General features: G+C 36.6%; 1 protein-coding gene across 11 annotated transcripts in view; it reads left to right on the top strand.

Moving 5' to 3' along the window:
- The window catches only part of SBF2 (SET binding factor 2), a 230524-nt gene extending 214240 nt beyond the window's left edge, over positions 1–16284 (top strand). For all 11 annotated transcript variants that reach the window (XM_064425493.1, XM_064425489.1, XM_064425488.1 and 8 more), the window contains 8 exons: positions 3923–4049; positions 4905–5032; positions 5546–5779; positions 9957–10061; positions 11129–11322; positions 11812–11899; positions 13289–13420; positions 13690–16284. In XM_064425493.1, the coding sequence (XP_064281563.1) occupies positions 3923–4049; positions 4905–5032; positions 5546–5779; positions 9957–10061; positions 11129–11322; positions 11812–11899; positions 13289–13420; positions 13690–13788 (1107 nt within the window). In that variant the 3' untranslated portion in view covers positions 13789–16284. The remainder of the gene's footprint in view (positions 1–3922; positions 4050–4904; positions 5033–5545; positions 5780–9956; positions 10062–11128; positions 11323–11811; positions 11900–13288; positions 13421–13689) is intronic.
- The last annotated feature ends 3101 nt before the right edge of the window (positions 16285–19385 follow it).

Below are 19385 nucleotides of genomic sequence, written 5' to 3'. Positions count from 1 at the left end.
GTTTTATAAGATGAACACACTGTAGGTTTGTGTGTTATAACATGATTGGCTAAGAAAGCTTACACTGTAGCATGGGTCCATAAGACAAAATATTTAAGGATTGGGTCAAAACCATGAATATCCTTCTGGAAGTGTTTTATTGGTCAATAACTCCTTAAAAGGTCTTGTAGCTAAGGGTCTTGGGATCTTCTGAACCATGCTGTAACAATGTGAGCCAAATTCACCCTTCCCGCCTGTGCAGAAGATAAAAAAATAAACTGCATCATCAGAAACAACTCAGAGGTCCCAAATTCCTTCCAAAATTCCCCCAAGTGAATTATCACAGTCACTCAGGAGGTATCTGCCTTCTTCTTATAGACATACACAGGTTATTAGCAGATTCATTTTGCAGAGAGAAGAGCATTTTCTGTTTGAGTTTGAGCTGTGTGCCCTGGGTGCAGCTGTGCCAGCAGGACCGGTACCTCCTGCTGCCCTCCAGGAGCTGCTCACTGCTGCTCTGGTGGAGACAGCACCTCCTGTCCCTCTGCTCAGGGCTTCTTGGCAGCCTGCCTGCTTTTCCAGCCAAAATCTTGGGGAAATTTGGTAGAAAAGACCATTAGAAGCAGTTCAGCTTGTCCATCTGAAGGAGACAGTAACTTCTTCTGAGGAAAGATAAGGCTGTGAAGGGGTTATAAATATTTTACTCAGTGTTATCTTCATCCAAGACAGGGCATGGGAAGCACAATCAGTCTAATATTGATAATACAGACTTGTCTGTAAGCTAAATGACCTACAGTCCCATGGAGAATGCAATTCTGAGTAACTTTTCCAGAACTAGAGTTGGGTTATCCTTCTAACTCACGATAACTCTTCTAACTCATAGTATTGAGTTACCAAATTCTAACAGTGTGGTTGTAATTTCCAGGGAAATTGAAGTCAAATTATTGGTTGAAATTTCATATGAATTTACCATAGAAAATAAGTTTTCTCAACATCTGTACTTGAAAATTTTTATGAATTTTCATTGGTTTCTGTGCAAATTGTTACACAACTACAGAATTTGCAACTTAACCCTGGAGGGTAATATATTATGATGAGTTTTTTAAAATTACCCATTCACTGGAAGCAAACATTTGGTCCTTTCAAAGTACTTTTAACCTTTAGAATCCATATACTAGGTGCAGTAAGAAAATTACCACAGAGCCAGTACATGCATTAAATATCAGGAGTTAAACTAAAGATACAGAGAAAACAAATGAAGCAGTGATTCCTAAATTAGAACTGCATCATCTTATAAAAAGTCATTGTTTATGCCAATATCTCCAGGTGTCAGCTGAATTATTAATGCAAAATCAGTCTTTCACAATAGCAGCATCTGGCAGATACTTTCCCTGCTTCTAAGGAGACGCAGTTTATGCAAGTGATGTCAGTGAGGAAGCTTTTCTTATTTTTCTTCTGAATCTGTTTGGTAATTTATTAACTATAATTAAAACAGGATGATTTTCTAGAGCTGACTTCTTTTAAGCCCAGTGAGGAGCCCTGTCACAGCACCCTGTGTAAGAGGAGGTGAGTGCTGCTCCCATGGGAGGTGTGCTCAGTTATTCCAGGCTTTGCAGGAAAACCTCGTAGCCATTACAGGACCTTTGGAGTGCTGTATTCCTCATTCATGCTAAGTAAACATTGATTTAAAAAACCAAAAATGCTTTAAAAAACTAAGGAAAGCTGGTAGATCTATAAGATTATTAAATTCATTTAGGAGTTACTTCTGTGGGAACATGGTAATTTTAAAAACAACTCCAAAATGCTGAGTTACTCTAACCATAATATTAGAAACACATACAGGTTTAATCAGGTTTTAAATGTTCATGTATTATGGAGATTTAGACAACAACAATTACTCCATTGTTTACCTCTATCAGAGAAATGTTTTATAGATGTTTTCTCTTTAAAAGGAAATTATAATCATGATAACTTATCGTTATTACAATATTTCTGCATCCAGAAATCTCAGAAATGGAATCACCCACAACATTTAGAGCCGTGACAGGATTTTATCAGCAGCTTGTTCTTGTAACTCTTACATGTATTAAAATAATTGTTGGACCATAAGTAGAAGTTAAGACCCTGTATATATTTCATGTCAAATAGCAGAATGTTGCCTCTCCTTCTTGCAGTATATTAAAAAAACCTTCTCCTAACACAAGGAGAAAATATGTACTAAAGAAGATATGGAAAAAGACCTCTTTTTTATAAATAGAGCTAAATATTTAATTTGTCTATAAAATTGAAGTCCTAAATTTATCATAGAAAAAAATTGCTTATTCTTACTTCTTTTATTCCTACAAATCAGTGCAGGAATGTAGTATTTGTATCAGGGGAAAAATGGGGATTAAATAAGAGTGGGTATATTGAACTGACATGTCTTAAAGTATCTGAGCATTTGAAATGCCCAGCCCCAAGATAATATTGGATATTATAACAGCAAATTCTCTGGCTTAAACGCTGTGTGGGTGTTTGTGGGTCCTTTCAAGAGATTTTCCTGTCACTGTTGTATGTTCAGTAGAAAACCTCTCTTTGCTAAACACTTATTTCCGCCTTTATTTAACTGGTCTGTGTGGAAATATAAATGTAAGGAGCTTCAGGCAATGTTAGTAACAGTTACCATAATTTCTGAAAAAACCCCATGGCGTAATTAGCAAGTTGAGAGAAACTGATAAGAGATGAGAGAGAAAATATGGAACAGAAAAATGAGTGGTGGGAGTGCAGAAAACAAGGCAGGTGTGGTTTGCAGAACGAAAGGTGTGTTACAGGTTTGATGTGGAACTAGACAGAGAACAGTGGGATTTACTTCAAATGCAAAATTCAATCAGCAGTTTCTTTTTCAATTGCAAGCTGTACTTATTTCCACTGCAATTAGGAATTTTCAATTAATTGCTGTGTTTATTCTGAAAATAAAGAACATGAGTCATAAGCTTATTTGAAGAGTAAATTTTAAATTAACACATCAAATTTCTCCAAGCACTATCTCATCAAGATTTTTAGAATCTTTCATTTTGTGTGGATATCAAGTAGAAATATCAGTAATTACTAAACTTTTTGCCATGAATATTAAACTTTGTGCTTAAAATCATACAGCAGACTCTTTATGATAATGTTAAAGAGAAGCTGCTGTGAATAACCAGCAATTTCACAATGCTGTACTCTGATAATTTAAAATAGTTTTCTTAAATAAAGTCTCCTGACTCATGTTGGAGTCATTCATTGCATTAGACAGACCCACAGCCTAATGAGGGTAACAATTTAAGGAATTACACAGTTTTTACTGTTTTAAAAGAATAATGGTAAGACACCTCCTCAGTGTGGGGTTTTTTTCATACTCTAATATTTTTGGTCATATATTGAAAAGGAGGAAATATATGTAGACTAGTAAGTACTTGAGAAATTGGCTGTTTCAGGAGTGGTAGCTGGAATCTCATTTGCAGCATTGTCTCTGTACTTTTCTGCTTTGTGGGGTTCTCAGCAATAGCCAGAAATTCAATGTGAAACCTTTCAGTTAAAGGTTGAATTCCAGCCACATCCAGGAATAGCATCTTTACCTGTGAAGTTATGTGGTCACTCAAGAATTATCACAGAAGATTTATATCCAGTTGGATTTCCTGGAAGAATCATGGAATCACTTGTGCAGAGTATGATACTGCTATTACACAGTTCACTCTGTCTGCTCTGAAATGTTCTTGCAGCATAGACAATACATGAACTTATTTAGCCAAAAAATATTCTAGGACAAAATGTTAGAAGGATTTTTGTGACACTTGCAATTTGTTTTCAGCATTCATAGGGGAATTGTTTTGCTGTCATTTCACTTTATTATTTCTTACATATCTATTTGTATTATCCTCAATATCCACTTTTTTCCTTTTATTTTTTTAATTTTATTTTTTAGATTCATAACCAATACCCGACAGAGTTTGAGTTCAATCAATATTATCTGAAGTTTCTGGCTTTTCATCACATATCAAATCGATTTAAAACATTTCTTCTGGATTCAGATTATGAGAGACTAGAACATGGTATGTGTGATCTTTGTGTCTTGCATACTGCTTGTGTAGTTGTTGATATTTTTCTCATCAGTATTTGGTCTACAAAAATTTCCCTGGGTTAAGAAGGTCCAGTAGCTGTGTGGTGACCACATAATGAATTTCCTTGTCATGAAATTACATTTCAGGTGTAGAAAGGAAAATGGAGGTGAAGAACATGTAGTATTTCCTGCATCAGTGACTCCTGAGCCATGCCTCTGATGGCCCTAAGAGAAAGTAGAAGAAATTAGTGCCATGCCTCAGGGTTTTTAGCAATTTTCCCACCTAGTTCCATTTTCCCTACTAAATGCCTTCTTTTAACAGAAACAAAGTCATTGTGAGTCCATCAGTGTGCACAAAGTTTCAAGAAAGAAAAGCCTTTCCATCAATTACCTCCCACTTCTTCCTGTAGCATTATCCTCAGTGTTTCTCCTTTTATATTTTCTGTTTTACTCCATCTGTCATGTGCAACCTGGCTGGTTCCAAGGCCTTAGCTTCCCTCAGAGCCATCTTACTGAGGATGCATCACCCCAGCTGAGGCTGTTCTTGGGAGTTGTCCACTCAAACATGCTCCAAATTTCTCTGCTTTGTGGGCTGCTTCTCATGGCATAGGATCAATTGTAATGCTTTCTTAAAAACTGTTGTGGCTGTGGGGCAGATTAGGCTTGAGCAACCATTTTATTAAAAAAAAAAGTCTATTATTTAACTTCTTTATTTATTTCCTCTTGTAGTGGCATTTGATAGTAAAGTTTGCTATACCTTCAATCTGTGAAATTCCTTTAGGCTGTGCTTTAGCATTTGTTGAGCATTATCCCAAAGCCATCTTTTTGCTGCTCCTCTTTTCCCCAGGAACATTGTTTGAAGATAAAGGAGATAAGCATGCCAAGAAGGGAATTTGTATTTGGGAATGTATTGAAAAGATGCACAAAAGGAGCCCTATTTTCTTCAATTACCTCTATGCCCCTGCTGAAATTGAGGTATGATTTTTCTTAGAATACAGGTGGTTTGTTATTCTGAGTGATTCCTTGAGTACATTTTGATATCCTAATTGTTCTGAACTGAGTTGAGTATTTGGTGGACAGAATTGACCTTACCTGATTGATTGGAGCAGTATCTGAAAGGCAAGGAAATGTAATTTAAAGGGCCAAATTTGGAACATGTGTTCTTGCATCCTGGTGAACTAAATGAGGTTCCCTGTTTGATGTCATTAAATTATACAAATTATTATTAAAACTGTCTTTAAAGGGGAACTGATTTTAGAGTCATAATGGGATACATTTCACAACAACCTGATTGAATCACATTATCTTCATCTCTGTCTTATATGACAATGTCTGTCCCCTAGACTGGGCTTGAATAATTCTAGAAAGTTCACAGTACACTCACCATTCTAGAATTCAATGTAGAATAATCTGGAAAATACAGGTATTGTGTTGTAAATCTTAAATTCAAAAGCTTCCTTCATTATACTAACACTTTGTTTCAAATAGGCACTGAAGCCAAATGTAAATATGTCCAGCCTCAAAAAGTGGGATTATTACGTAGAAGAGATTCTGGCTACAGGTCCTTCCTATGATTGGAGCATGGTACCTGCAAAATGCAGTGTTTCAGAAGAAAATGACCAAGCAGATGGTTCAGTCTCTCAGACCAAGAGGAAAATAGTGTGGCCATGTTATGATGATGTAAAAAAAATACAGCCTGATGCCATCACCAGCCTTTTAAATGTGAGTACTTGTGTTGCACAGAGCAGTGAGTTCTCTTAGGCTCATGAAATTCATATTCACTTTTTATTGAAGTTATGGCCTTACAGATGTACTGTTCTTAAAGGATCATGATAGATGTCAAAACAGGTCTTTAGTAAGACTGACTGGTTTTTCTGGAGATGTGGTGGAGGTTCTGGGAATCAACCAGACTTCCTGCAAAGGTGATGTTGTTCTGAATGCACCCTTCCCTGGGAGTGTGCTTTAATTGTAGTCAACAGCTACTCATGGATTCATTTTGTCACTGTCTGTTTTAAAGAATAAATAAAATTTAGGTTGCCTTTCCTAGGAAATGCAGGAGCAGCTATTTTCATTTGGGCAAAAGGTGAATCATGCTTTCTTGACCTCTTTCTCCTCATTTTAAAGTAGGTGTGTGGTAAAATAATGACCCAGATTCTTGGACAAATCAGAAAATACAATCTGACACTTGTTGATTTTAAACATTGGGAAGCAGATACACAAACATAAGCTGAACATCTTGGCCCACATTTCTCAAAAAAGCTTGCCATGATTGCTCTTAGTTTATTCATGTTTACTAGAAGCAAACTGATAAATTTAGATTTCTTCAAAATATTTTGGTACTTGAAATAGATGCTTGATTTTGGCTTTTTCTTGTTTGGGCTCACTTAGGCTGCTTAGTTTTTGTCCTTCATTAGAAGATGAAAAATGATCCCATTATCATTATTGTTGTAGTTATTTAGAGTGATTTAACATCTGTCTTCTCTTAAAGATGAAGATGCTTGTTGATTATAATTAATTAACAGCCTAACATTTGGTTATCATCATAATTGATAGTGTAGGAAAACGACAAGGGCACTCTTCACTTCCATTGTTTTGAGCCTCTTGCATGTCCAGGTATACATCCCTGGACAGTGTTTTATTTTGAAAACTCTTTGCAAACTTTACCTTAAATTAAAGCTGGGATTATGGAGCCCACTATTGCAATGCTTGGAAAATCAGGATATGCTCTAGGCCCCCACTGCTCCTGATTCAAAGATGATTTTTAGCAAGTCTTAAAGCAGGAAGCTTCTGAATGGATGTGAGTCCTTGAAGATTTTGATAGCGAGTTAGCTTTATTCTGGCACATTCCTGGAATTCCTTTTGGTCTGCTCCTGCCAATCCTGATTGATGGAACACAGGAACAATGCCTGGTAAAAAAAAAATAAAAATAAAGACAATCTCACATAAAACCCCCTCTTGACTCAGAATAAGAGAGTCAGAGCTTCTCAGAGCTTCTAACTTCCCAGAAGCAAAGGGAGAGCAGCAGGGGACATTTGGGGATTGTTCAGCAAAGCACAGAGAGTTTTGTGTCAGGTAGCCGAGGCCAGGAGCACATCAGGAACACAACAATGTTCTCCTGCTTTTCTTCCCGGGGTGGGTGCCAGACTATCCATGTCCACAACTGTGAGAAACTGCCATGTAACAGGGAAATCAGCCACATTATAGGCTAAAGAAATGTGGGTCAGGTTTTATAGAGTTTAAATGTTATTTGTGAATTAGATTATAGTAATAAAAGATAGCAATGGAGAGAACATTTGGAAAACTTTGGAGAGGTTGTATAAAGGTTACAAAAATATTCTTCTAAGTTTAAAAAGCAAAGTGAACGTTCTTTTAAAGCAAGTTGTTAATTTAGGGCTATTGCTGATATAGGAGAAAGACCTCCTTTAATCATAAATCCACTGAGAATGTGTTGGTATCCAAAAAATGTTTCAACTGAGACCATATTTAGCGTCGTAAATTTCTGGGGAAGATTGAGTCCTGCTTAGTTTATAATGATAAGCCCAAATTTGTTTGTTCTAAAGATATTTTTCAATTGAAAACTAGATAGTGCACTTCAGGATGTAAAGCTGAAACAGAGAAGTTATTGAGTGCCTTAATTCAGAATTTTCAGGGTAGAATGTGATGCTCTTCTTTTAAGAGTGGATCAGATCCTGGTATTTTTCAGAACGGTGAGAAATGAACCTGTGTGCATTCACAGACATCCTGTGGGTGCAAAGGATCAGCATCCAGGGTTCTGGAGTTGCTGCAGATGTAACTCCTGTCTCTACCATTCAGGTATTCCAAAGCTGGTTATTTAGCAGATCCTCTGGAAGGCACAGTAATGCTAATTGCTGCTTATTAATTGCAGGAAATGGATCATCTCATAATTTAATTTGTTATAACCTTTCTTTTTATATATAAATATTTCTGCTCTTGTAAGCCTGGACAACAGCAGATCAACCAGAGAGATCAGTTTAAAGATATTTTTTTCTTTCAAGGAAATGCATCTACTCTGAATCCATTCCACACATGGAAAGGAAAAAAAAAATCTGCTGCTTTCTGTAAAATTTAAAACTGAAGAGGCAAGAGTAAATCTCAGTGATTTATTGCCATGTATGTTTTGTTACATGGGGTCTATTAAAGGAGAATTTAGTCCTAACTTTTCAAGTTATATGCAGGAGATTGTTGAAAGTTTTTTGTGAAAGTTTTTCATTTTAAGTTCTGGAAGCACTACTCACTATGGAGCCAAAAAAGAAGGAATGTGACCCAGTTGCTAAGTAACAAGTTTCACTTACTTCCAGATTCTGCAGAGAAGGACTCGTACTCAGAAGTCAAGAGTAGGGCAGAAAGAGAATGATCAGATTAAACTGCCTAACTCAGGGCAATAAAGAGCTTATATCCTGTACAGCAATTTGGAAAGGATTTTACTTTAAAAAGTGTCTGGTAAATTGATTCAGTTTTATGCCTCCAGAAGTGTTTTCCATTCAGCTCTTTCAAAGACAAACAAGTCATCTAGAGAAGGCTTTAGTCTGGCTTGTGTTCATCATCCCTTATTTTTTAATCTACCTGAAGATACTCCAAACAAAAGTATTCTCGTTTTATTTCTTAGCAGAAGGAGAGCAAATGTGACTTTCAGCTACCTTCAGTATTTAAAGCTTCTCATTTGATTCTTGCTGTTAAGCCACATTTCTTAGATTTAGTTTCACTTTGGAGTTTTCCAATTTATCTTCAGCAAGGAAAAGTTTGTAGAAATATTTTGTTCCTGTTACATTGTCAAATGCTGGCTTTTTATTTTCACCTAAGAGTTCAAAATTTAGTTCAGAAGTTAATTTCTTTATCAAAAGAAATTATATTTTCTTACTTTACTTTTCTTACTTTAAAAGTATAATAATTTTGTCTTTCAATTAATAGCAATTTACTGAAAAAAATTTCAATCAAAATATCAATAGGAATTGGACAATATTATGAAATCTACTTTAATTATTAAGTATGGCAGAAGTAAGTAGAGAGTTTCTTTACTTGGAAAATATAGTCTTAGGTACTTAGTTAGCTTCTATATAGCATGAGAGGCCTATATCCTGTGGCAAATTTTTATTCCATCATTAATTCTTAATTGAATTTCCAAAATTGAGGTTTTACTTTTATTTAATTAATAAGAAGATTTTCATAATGATATAGCTGTTGAAAGTAAAAATGGAGAAAGGAAACATGGCAAAGAATATGGACCACGCTTCAAAGTCTTGACAAATATATGAATGAGTGTTCACAAGTAAACATAAACTCATAAAATTGCCTCTTCTTACTTAACTTTGCACTGTCTTATTAACAGGAAATAACCCTAACTGGAGGTTATCAACATAGGTCATATTCCCAAGTTCCACAACAAGAACATGTTGTTACAGTTTGGCATCCAGATTGAATAAATCTTTCTGTTTCATTTCCTTCTTTTATTACAGCTTTGTATCACATTTTATAAACCAGGGTAAATGTTAATATTGGCAGTGTACAATGTTGGTGTCGCAGCACAGAATTTGTTCTCTGTAAATATTTTCATAAAATACAGCCTGTCCTTATCAGTGTTGTGTTTCTGTTATGGCAATGGGTGTTGAATTTTGTGTGTTCAGGGGAACTGGGGGAGAATTGAAAGCTGGTGGCTCCTCCAACCTGGGACGTGCAGGAAGAGCAAAATGTGGTTGATGCTGTCCTTGGGTGCTTTTGACTCCTGATTCTGATGGCTCTCACTTTATAGCTCTTGTGACAGAGGGTTGTGAACTTCACTGGGTGAAAACATTGACTGGAGAATGGTTGTATAAAAATGATTGCCATGGAGTGATCAGTTAGAAACGTTTATTCTTAAGGAAACCCTTGTTACTCTTTTCAGGAAATCGAGAGGTTGGAAAGTAAATTAAATCAGAGCCCAGAGAGGTGGCAGCTTTTGTGGGAAAGGGTCAAAATGAATCTCAAGGATGACACCAGACAAGACAATGTAAGTAGAAAAAAGCTTCTCCAGTGGAAGAATTCCATTCCTGCTATATAGGCTACCTGAGGCACTGACAAAATCACTGTATTTCTTGGAGTATAATACTGCTTTTGAAAAACTGAATATGTTGTTCTAACCCATGATATTGGCTTTTTATTTCTTCATGTTGAAAAATGTATTTTTACTGGTGCTGTTTATCTAGTTGATTTTCCAAAGTAGTTTAAGGCATACAGATAAAATGAGCATTTTATTAATGCACAAATGTATGATTTATACATTTAAAGATTATTGAAGTACTAAAAAAGCTCAATTCCTGAAAGTAGCCAAAAGGATATCACGGATTCTCAGAGATGAGTCAAGACATTTTCACGGCTAAATGGAATTGTTAAGTAGAGATAAGGAATATTCATGCTTGTGTTTCCAATTCCTGAGTGTGGTAACAAGAATAGCTGACAGTATAGATACTTTCTAAGTCAAAGGCTGCCTCTTTGCTCTCTGTGTGCACCAGGAATAAAGGTGGATGCTGCTTTTTGGGAGCTTGGCCTCTGAACTTTGCACACTGAGTTACCAGTTCAAGACTGTATCTGTAGGGTGTTGTCATTTAGATTAGGACCAAATACAGGATCCCTCTTGTTCCAGGTTATTGGGATTCTGCTGAAATGATATGGATCTATAAAGTAGCTCTTGGAAGCCATAGTTTTTCCTTTCCCCCCTTCCTTCCCTTTGAAATCAGGGAAATTGTATCCAAATGTCTGTTCAGTTTTAGATGCTTCTGAGAAAGCAAGGCAAACACTTTTCAGTATTATGTCACTGGAATAGATGAAGCTTTTCTGAAATACTGATTTCTCACACCTTGTGAACCCTTCTGCCTAAGAAATGCAGGGAATTGCCATCCCTCTGGCTTCTTCTCTGAGGCAGCACTGACTTGCATTAGGAAGATTTTTTTTTTTGGCCTCACAGTAGCTCCCAACTTAGATGTTGTACCATGTATTTATTATCAGTACAGCACTGAGACCATCTCGCAATGCAAGCACATTCCATTACCTTTTTTCTTTCATTTCCCTCTGTTTCAGCTCCGGAGACATCCTTCTGGCTCCTCAGGAATGATGTCACCTAATCTGCATTCCTATCAGAAGAGGTCTTTGTTGGAAATACCTGACAGTGGGCTGGGTGAGGAGCAGAGTTCAAGCATCTCTCCCTCCAATGGAGTAGACAGAAGAACAACCACACTGTACAATCATTTCACATCAAAGAATGATGAAAATAGGTAAACTGAACAATCAGACAGCAGTTAGTGATAATAATCAGTATATCTGAATATCATTGAATAATCAGACAGTAGTTAGTAATATTTTATTAGATTGGTAAAAGTCTCTGCCTTAGGAAGAAATGAAACTTTCATGTGCACAGAACATTTTGTGGCTACCTTGTTCCTTCTTTTAGGATTTGATTACATTTAGTTGTCTCAGTATGTGGGTCTCTATCTCCTACCAGCATCCTTCACCCTTCCCTTCCATTAGATGCACAAGCAAATTGTACATTTGATGCATCCAAAGTACTAAAAGGGTGTTTAATCTGTGTGTCACAGTTACCAATAGCTAAACCATTGGTTTAAATCTTGCTAGTTTTCCTGCAGGAAAATAAGTGTTTCATATGTATGTAGTAAGTGTTTAATATGTATCATTTTGGGGCTTTTATTTCTTAGCAGTATCCATACTATGGGGTCACATGCCACTGTGTTTTCTGTCCCTCTCAGATCTTTTGAAGGTACGCTGTACAAAAGAGGAGCTTTGCTAAAAGGTTGGAAACCTCGCTGGTTTGTGCTGGATGTGACAAAACACCAGGTAAAACTTCTTTAGATAATGGATTTTTATTATTATCATGTTGCTTCTTTTTTATTGACTGGGTTTGTATAGATTCTTTGTCTTACAAAGAATATTAGTAATGATGATTTTCAGATGTGATGTGTGCTACATCATTCATGACCTATCAATGTCTTGTGTATCTTGTAGCTGATGCAGAATTCTGAGTGGACAGAGGGGTTTCAGTATTTCGCCTTTTATTTTTTAGAAAGAGACATCTAGGAGTATTTTATAAAAATATATGATTGTGTTTTAAAAATATATAGGAGTGTTTTAGATTAGTCAGTCATGTAAATTTAGTAGCAAAATTATTCATAAGTGTTCTACCTAATCATTGTACAAAAGGAGCACCAAAAATCGACATCTCTTGGTCTAAACTTTTTATCCAATTTACAATGTATGCTGGAATTCTGCAGTAAAATATTCTGAGCCCAATATTCCACAAAGTGGTGGTTATAACTTCTGAGACTCATGTATGCTTTTGTTTAAAAAAAAATTAATTTATTGTAGACCATACACTTAAAAACATGTAATATAGATAAAGACAGGCATCCTTTGAAATGCTAACTGAGTACTTCAGTATCAGTGTGGTAAATACCAACAGATGTGCTGTTTATAATTGTTCTTCCTAATATATCCTGTATATCTTATATATAGGAGAAAAGGTTCATTTTGCAGGAGGAAAAGAAACTTTTACATTTTTTGTATAACCAAATGACCTTCTGAGTATGATAGATGCAGGAGTAATACAGGTCAATCCTAGCTGGAATTCTGTTGTTTGACTTTTGCTGTGAAAGTTTCTGTTGCTATTTTGCATTGGCTTATGGGAATTCGTTGGGATTTTGTTGTGGGGGCTTTTTTTGGAACTTGTTTGCATGTTGGAACTCAGTTTACAGAGTGATTAATATCCATATCAAAGTGTCTTTGCAAGGAGGAAAAAAAAGCACAGACTTCATTCAACCTCTATGTGCGGTACAGGAAAATATGAGCTTTCTGTGTGGTTCATAATTACCTAAAATTACTCTTAAATTTCTGCTGATCACTTTAAATTCTTGAAATACAGAGGATAAGTGTTCTATCAATGCCTCAGTGAAGTAAACTTTTTGTGTTGGTTTTATGTAATGACCAGTGAAGAAATGGTTCTGCTTTCCTGCCTCATGTGCCCTCTGCCCACAGCAACCCATGCCTATTTGCTTCTCTGCTCTGGAGCTCTGGGGACAAAATACTCTTCCCCCACCTCCTCAGCTCCTAGTAATCTTTGTGCCTGCCACCCTTAGCAGCCAATGCCCCCAGGCTGTATCCAGGAAAAGGGAATTGATCTGAAATGTCCATCTAAAAGCATGTCTGGGTTTTCTTTTCTCTCTGTTGCAGCTGCGATACTACGACTCTGGGGAGGATACGAGCTGCAAGGGACACATAGACCTTGCAGAAGTGGAAACTGTGATTCCTGCTTCTCCAACCATTGGAGCTCCAAAACATGCCAGTGAAAAGGCGTTTTTTGATGTAAATATATCTGGTCTTTACTTGATCTTTATGTGAAACTTCCTTCCCTTGGTGTGTTTAAGCTTCTGCTTCCAGTCCTGCTGGAAGGTGTGAGCTAGGAAAGAGCTGTTGTGCCATCTCAACACAAAAAAAAATTCTGTAGCTGGCATCACTCTCAGCAGCAATAGCTCAAAAAGGTTACATTCAGACCCACTTGAGTATTGCAGTTTAAAGTCTGCAGGTTTTCTTTTCCATGTGCTGACGTGTGTGTCCTTGTTTTTCCTTTGCAGCTGAAGACAAATAAACGTGTGTATAACTTTTGTGCCCAAGATGCACAGAGTGCTCAGCAATGGATGGACAGGATCCAGAGCTGCATTTCAGATGCATAGAAAGGAGAAAAATGTTCCATGATTAAGTCCCATTTAAAGCACCTCATCCTGGAAGAAACTGAATGTTGGAACATTACTGACACACAACCTGCCTTTCTTACATTTCAGCCATTAAAGTTCATAATAAGTTCTTTTCTGTTTAATAATTATAACCACTGTAACTGCTATTTTTTTTTTCTGCGGGGAGGACTTGAAAAAATAATAATCCATTTATCCTGAATTTCATCTTTCTTCAGTAGAATTCCTAGCTAGAAAAGTGGGCTGTATTTGCACTAGCATCTGATCCCAGTTTTCTCATTTCAGAGCTGTTCTGTTAGGAAACCTGTCCAAAGGAAAGTGTAGAAATTTTCCCTTTCAATAAGAAGTGTATTTCCACTTTATTTAGATTTTTAAGCAGAATGGTCTTATTTCCAAGCTAGTCATAAATAAGAGGGAACATGTCTACAATTCCTGAAAATGGATAAACAAGTGAAGCTTGTGAGTCCAGTGACATACACACCAGGTTGCCAATGTTTATAGACAGTCAATATTTTTAAAGACCAAAAAAGTAAAATTGCCTGATGCCAGACTTTCAAGTGTCTTCTCAGTGTGCAGGTCATTCTCTAATCTCATGCTCTGCTGAGTGCTTCTGCAATGTTGTTATGGATTTTCAAAATCTAGGGATTTCCTGAAGACCATAGATAGCACTTTTATTTTAGATTCTGTTTGCAATTCCAATGGGATAAATGAAAGAAAACTGGCTGACACTACTCTGGAGCAATGGTAAACAACAAACTAGCAATTCAGTAGATGAAGGATCTCTTGTGTGTGAGTTGTATGTGTTAATTTATATGCTGTTCTGCTCACTGTAAAATAAAAAATAACGAACATGATAATGCACTAAACAATGAAGCAAGCACTTGCACTGAAATCTTTACAATGCAGACATTTTGCAGGACAGAGGTAAGTTATTTGTAGCAGAACAAAACAAAACTAGCTAGTTAACAGCATTTACAGATATTAGCTATGTACATAATGAAGTTTGAGGTGTTGTGATTTGATACTTTTTAAACATTTTTTTGCACATTAATTGGGAGACTGTTTATAGATTTTTACTTTTGATGAACTTGTGTTTGTTCTGCTTAAAATCCTGGCGAAACATTTTTAATAGCCCCAAATTAGTTGAAATTTTACAGTCTACAAATAATGAGGACTTTGAGTAGAATATGTAGGTAATTAAGCCATTGTTTTTACTTTGAAATGTTAATATGTTAAATAGCACACTAATATTACAAAAGGTCTGTAAATATGATTCACTATTTTCTCATTTTTCCAGACGTTCTGCTTGTAATTTAATGTCAGGCTAACCAAAATGACTATACTTACAAGATTTTTCAGTTATTAAACTTTGTGGGTTTTTTTATAACTAATGTATTTTGTCAGAAAGGAACATAGATTTCTCACCACACACAATAGGAAATGCAACTGTTTTTAATGCAATTGCAATTTCAAAACAAAAATATGAAGGATTTTTCTAGCATTTTTCAATTGACAAATTTCCACCTGTGACAATGGTGTTTGCACATTTGTATTTTTCTTTGTATATGAAGTACTTTTATATGTACTTTGTAAAATACTGATCCTGTTCTTAGGTTATATGAAGATATACATACCACTGCTTATTTTGTAACTGGTCAATTTTAATGCTTGTATGTTATGTGATATATGTATGCTAACCATCTTGTAATAAATACACTCGTTAAGGAAAAGTAAAAACTTTCCTTTTACTGTAAAAGAGAAACAAAAGCAAGACCCACCTGTTGAAATATTCTACAAGGGCACAAGACAAATCCTTATTTACTCTGTATTAAGAATAGTGGGTGTATTCAAAACTACCTGGTCTTTTGTATACTTGTAAATATTCTTACCTAAAAGTTGCACTTGGGCATCCCTAACTCAAACACTTGTCAACAGTAACACTAAAGAAATCAGAATTTAAAGCAAAATTATCATTCTAACAAGTCTCAATGTATAGCCTTTACCAAAAGGAAGGCTAAATACACGTAATGTTCATACTAAAGTCATTGAATACTGTTGTTAAATATATTTTTTAAGAAAAACTTTCTGTATGGTATTGCCAACATAAGTCAACTGCATTCTTTCACCCTGAGATGTATCTCACTCATATCACCTTATGCAAAAATGATCTAGTTCCTAAAAAAGAAACTATTAAAAAAAACAAATGGCAAGGTCTTACTTGAGACTGTGCATGTAAATGGAATTGCTGAGTATGGCGTGGGACAGCAGAGTCCAGGTGGGAAGGGAAGGTGTGACAGAGGGGGGACCCGTGGCAGGGCTGGGGTGCTGCGGTGCTTGGGGGACGTGGTTTGCATATTGAGCTTGGCATGGATGCTAATGTTGCCTTAAATGTTGATCTCAGTTTTTAGTGTCTGTATTGATGGAAAATGGACTTGAGCAACTTAACTTAAAAATACCCCAATAAAAGCTGACATGAGAGACGTGGTGTTTGTGGTGTCCGTGTGAGGAATGTACAGGGGAACGGTAGAAAAGGCTCTCGGTGTGAGGACACAAAGTTTTCAGTGTCCCTGGAGGGCTCTCTGCAAAATGAAGATTCCAACAGAGACTTGGAGAAAAGGTGGACAAGTCAGCATAGCTTAAGCTACAGGGTTTGCCACTGTGTTTGAGCTGTAGCAGCAGCAGCAGAGAATTAGGAACCGAGAATTTGTTTGGAAAAAATGCTGTGTACAAAGGGATCCAACTTCATATTTGAACGTTTTCTAGAAAAATCCACCCAGGAGTTGGGGATGAGCAGTGCTCCCTCTGCTGTGTCATATCACTATTCCCACTCTGTGTATCACAACATTCCTACTGTAGAAAAGAGAATTGCAACATTGCAGGTCGTACAGAAGGGGAGAGGATTGTTTGTCCTCTGTGCTCATTAACAAAACATCCACGGCGTAGGTGGAGGAATGGGGTGAGTTTGGGCTTTGAAGGGTTGTTACTGGGGTCTTTTATCAGTGATTTCTCTTTCCTATCTAACAAGTGTTTTCTATAAAAGCCCTTTCTTTTGATGGAGCTTAGAATTACTACACTAAAAAATAAAATACTTAGCATGCCACACGTGTGGGTCACTGGTTATGTAATGGTACACAAACAGCTAACAGACCCAAGAACAAATGTTCAAAATTTTGTGTCACATCCCACACACGTTATTTCTATCTGATATTTTGTGAATTTCAGACATAACAAAAATGCAGTGATCTTGTCCAAATACTGTCATTTTGCCTTTTCATCCTGTAATATTCTTGGAGAATATTGAAGTGGCTGTACCACATTTCTCATTTTTCATATTTGTGTTCATCCAAATATTTTGTCTGTTCATGATTACCCTGTGGTTGCTTTGGAGAGTCAGAAAACTGGAATTAATCTACCCATTCCCCAGTTATGCTGAAGTTCATGCTGAGCATCACTGTTGCACTTACTTTTTGGGGTTTGTCTGTATTTGATCCGTTTCTTCCCCAGTTCTGGCTACTGTGCAAGCCAAGGGCAGCATCCACATCCTTGTTTAGGAAATTTTCGTCTTTATGTTTTCCACATCCGGTTTTTCATTAATTGACTGTCAGTAAGGGTGCTGCAAGTTGAGTATTATTTCCTCTCTTCACTTAGCAGTCAACATCCAGTGGGAAATCACATTTTGTCCAGTTTCAGCCTTGCATCGTATACTTCAAGATTTCTTCCTCTTCAAATTTTGCTTAGAAGTCAGAATCTGCCCACTCAGAATAGGAAATGTTGGTAATTTTAGCTGTTTTCAGTTTTTCCATTGTCTGTTCTTTGGTGAGGATGTGTTTAAGTGTTTTAGGGGAGGCTCACAGAGAGCTGATACTTTTATCTGTAAAACAGGCAATAGCAGGAGATGTTAAAATTAGGCTAAAATCACCACAGTACTATCCTGGAAGGAGATACAAAGGTAGCAGTTCTTTCAGGTATTAAATAATGCTCCTTCTTCCCCCTTTGCTCACCTAGAAAAATATATGGCATAGTCTTAATTTATTTTATTTATGAATGCCTTGTTTATCAGTGTATATTCAGCGAGTATCAGTGAATATTTTGCTGTTTAATTAATTTCTCTTGCTGTTCAACTCAGAATTCTTGGAATTCAAACCTGTCACCAAACAGGAGGTCAAAAAATTTGTAGTGTCCATCTGAATTCTATTAACTGTCCAAGAATTATACAAGGTGCAACATCCCTGTTCATGTCAAGACCTCCAGTAAATTCAAACTGATAATATCATAAAATTGTGTGTAATTATGAGAGAATCTCACTATAATGGGGCAATAGTGCAGGTAGAATGCTCTCAAGTTTAATTAATTGCATGCACAGGCTTTGCTTGTGTTGCATTGCTTTTGAGCCATCACAATAGTTAAAACTTCGTTTTACTTCTGCTGTGCTCACATCATCCCTCACATTAAATATTTTGATGCAGTAGTTGAAGCAAGTGCTTGCACTAAGTTTTCAATTAACAATACTTTGACTAATTAGTATAAAGCATTTAAATCTTTGTAGTATTTCATGCAGTCAAATTATTTGGAATTTAAACAAAATACTGTTGAAGGGTTGGTCCTGGAATTGCCATTGATTTTTGATGAAGTTGGGCAGCCTGCTTCTCTGGGATGCTGGTAAGATTCTTTTTATATTCTTTTTAATTTTCAAAGAGCTCTCATTTTCAGTGCTTCCTGAATTAGGGTAAATCATGTATTTGCTTCAAAGCAAAATTAAGTTCAAAAATCTCTCCTATTTTTGTACTTAAAACAACTAGTTTTCTTCATCTTTAAAACTGTTTTCTGACCAGAAACCAATCAAAATTTAAGTAAAAATTAACTTGATTTCTTTCACTTTAGGCCCCTGACTGAAATGAAAGCTTGCAGAAGGTCTTTTTCTGGTATGAGTATGAAAAGCTGGGAAATATCCCATCAAGTGCTAATGAGCCAGGGCCAGGAATAAGCTGGGGAGCTGCTCTTGGTGTGTGGGATGGTGTCACTGACCACCGAGTGTGATGTGTGCTGGCAGTGGCAGGGCAGGCTCTAGCTCTTCTGACACTCTCAGAAGGTGTCATTCTGTTGCTACAGCAATCAGACATCTGGTTTTAACCGGAAATCTACATTTTGCATGCCCTTCCTCGTGCATAGGCCTTTGAGACTTTGTTTCTTCAGTGACACAAATTTCTGGAGAGAAAAATAATTTTTTCAGATAAGCTGGTTTTATCAGTTATTATTTCAGTCATTAAAACCACACAGCTGAGCACACAGTGGCAGGTGAGACAAGTTTCTCAGCCTAAGAATAAAACCCAAACACGTAGATATTTCCTGTGGTGCTGAGTGAGTTTTACTTCAAAGACTGCTGCACACAGGTTTTTGTCATGCAAGCAGATTTTCTGTTTTTGCTATCAGAAATCAATGTTGCTGTCACTAAGGCCATGCATATCCCAGCAACTTGCTATGGACTGCCACTAAATTCTTTTACCTGTTGTCTGAAAAGCCTCAATTGAAAAAATATTTCTCCCCTGGTCTAGGTCACTGCATGCCTGTTGCCTTTTGGT

This window comes from Passer domesticus, chromosome 6, assembly GCF_036417665.1.
Source record: "Passer domesticus isolate bPasDom1 chromosome 6, bPasDom1.hap1, whole genome shotgun sequence".
Lineage (NCBI taxonomy): Eukaryota > Metazoa > Chordata > Aves > Passeriformes > Passeridae > Passer > Passer domesticus.
The sequence above is the reverse complement of the archived record's forward strand: the minus strand, read 5'-3'. Positions and strand labels throughout refer to the sequence as shown.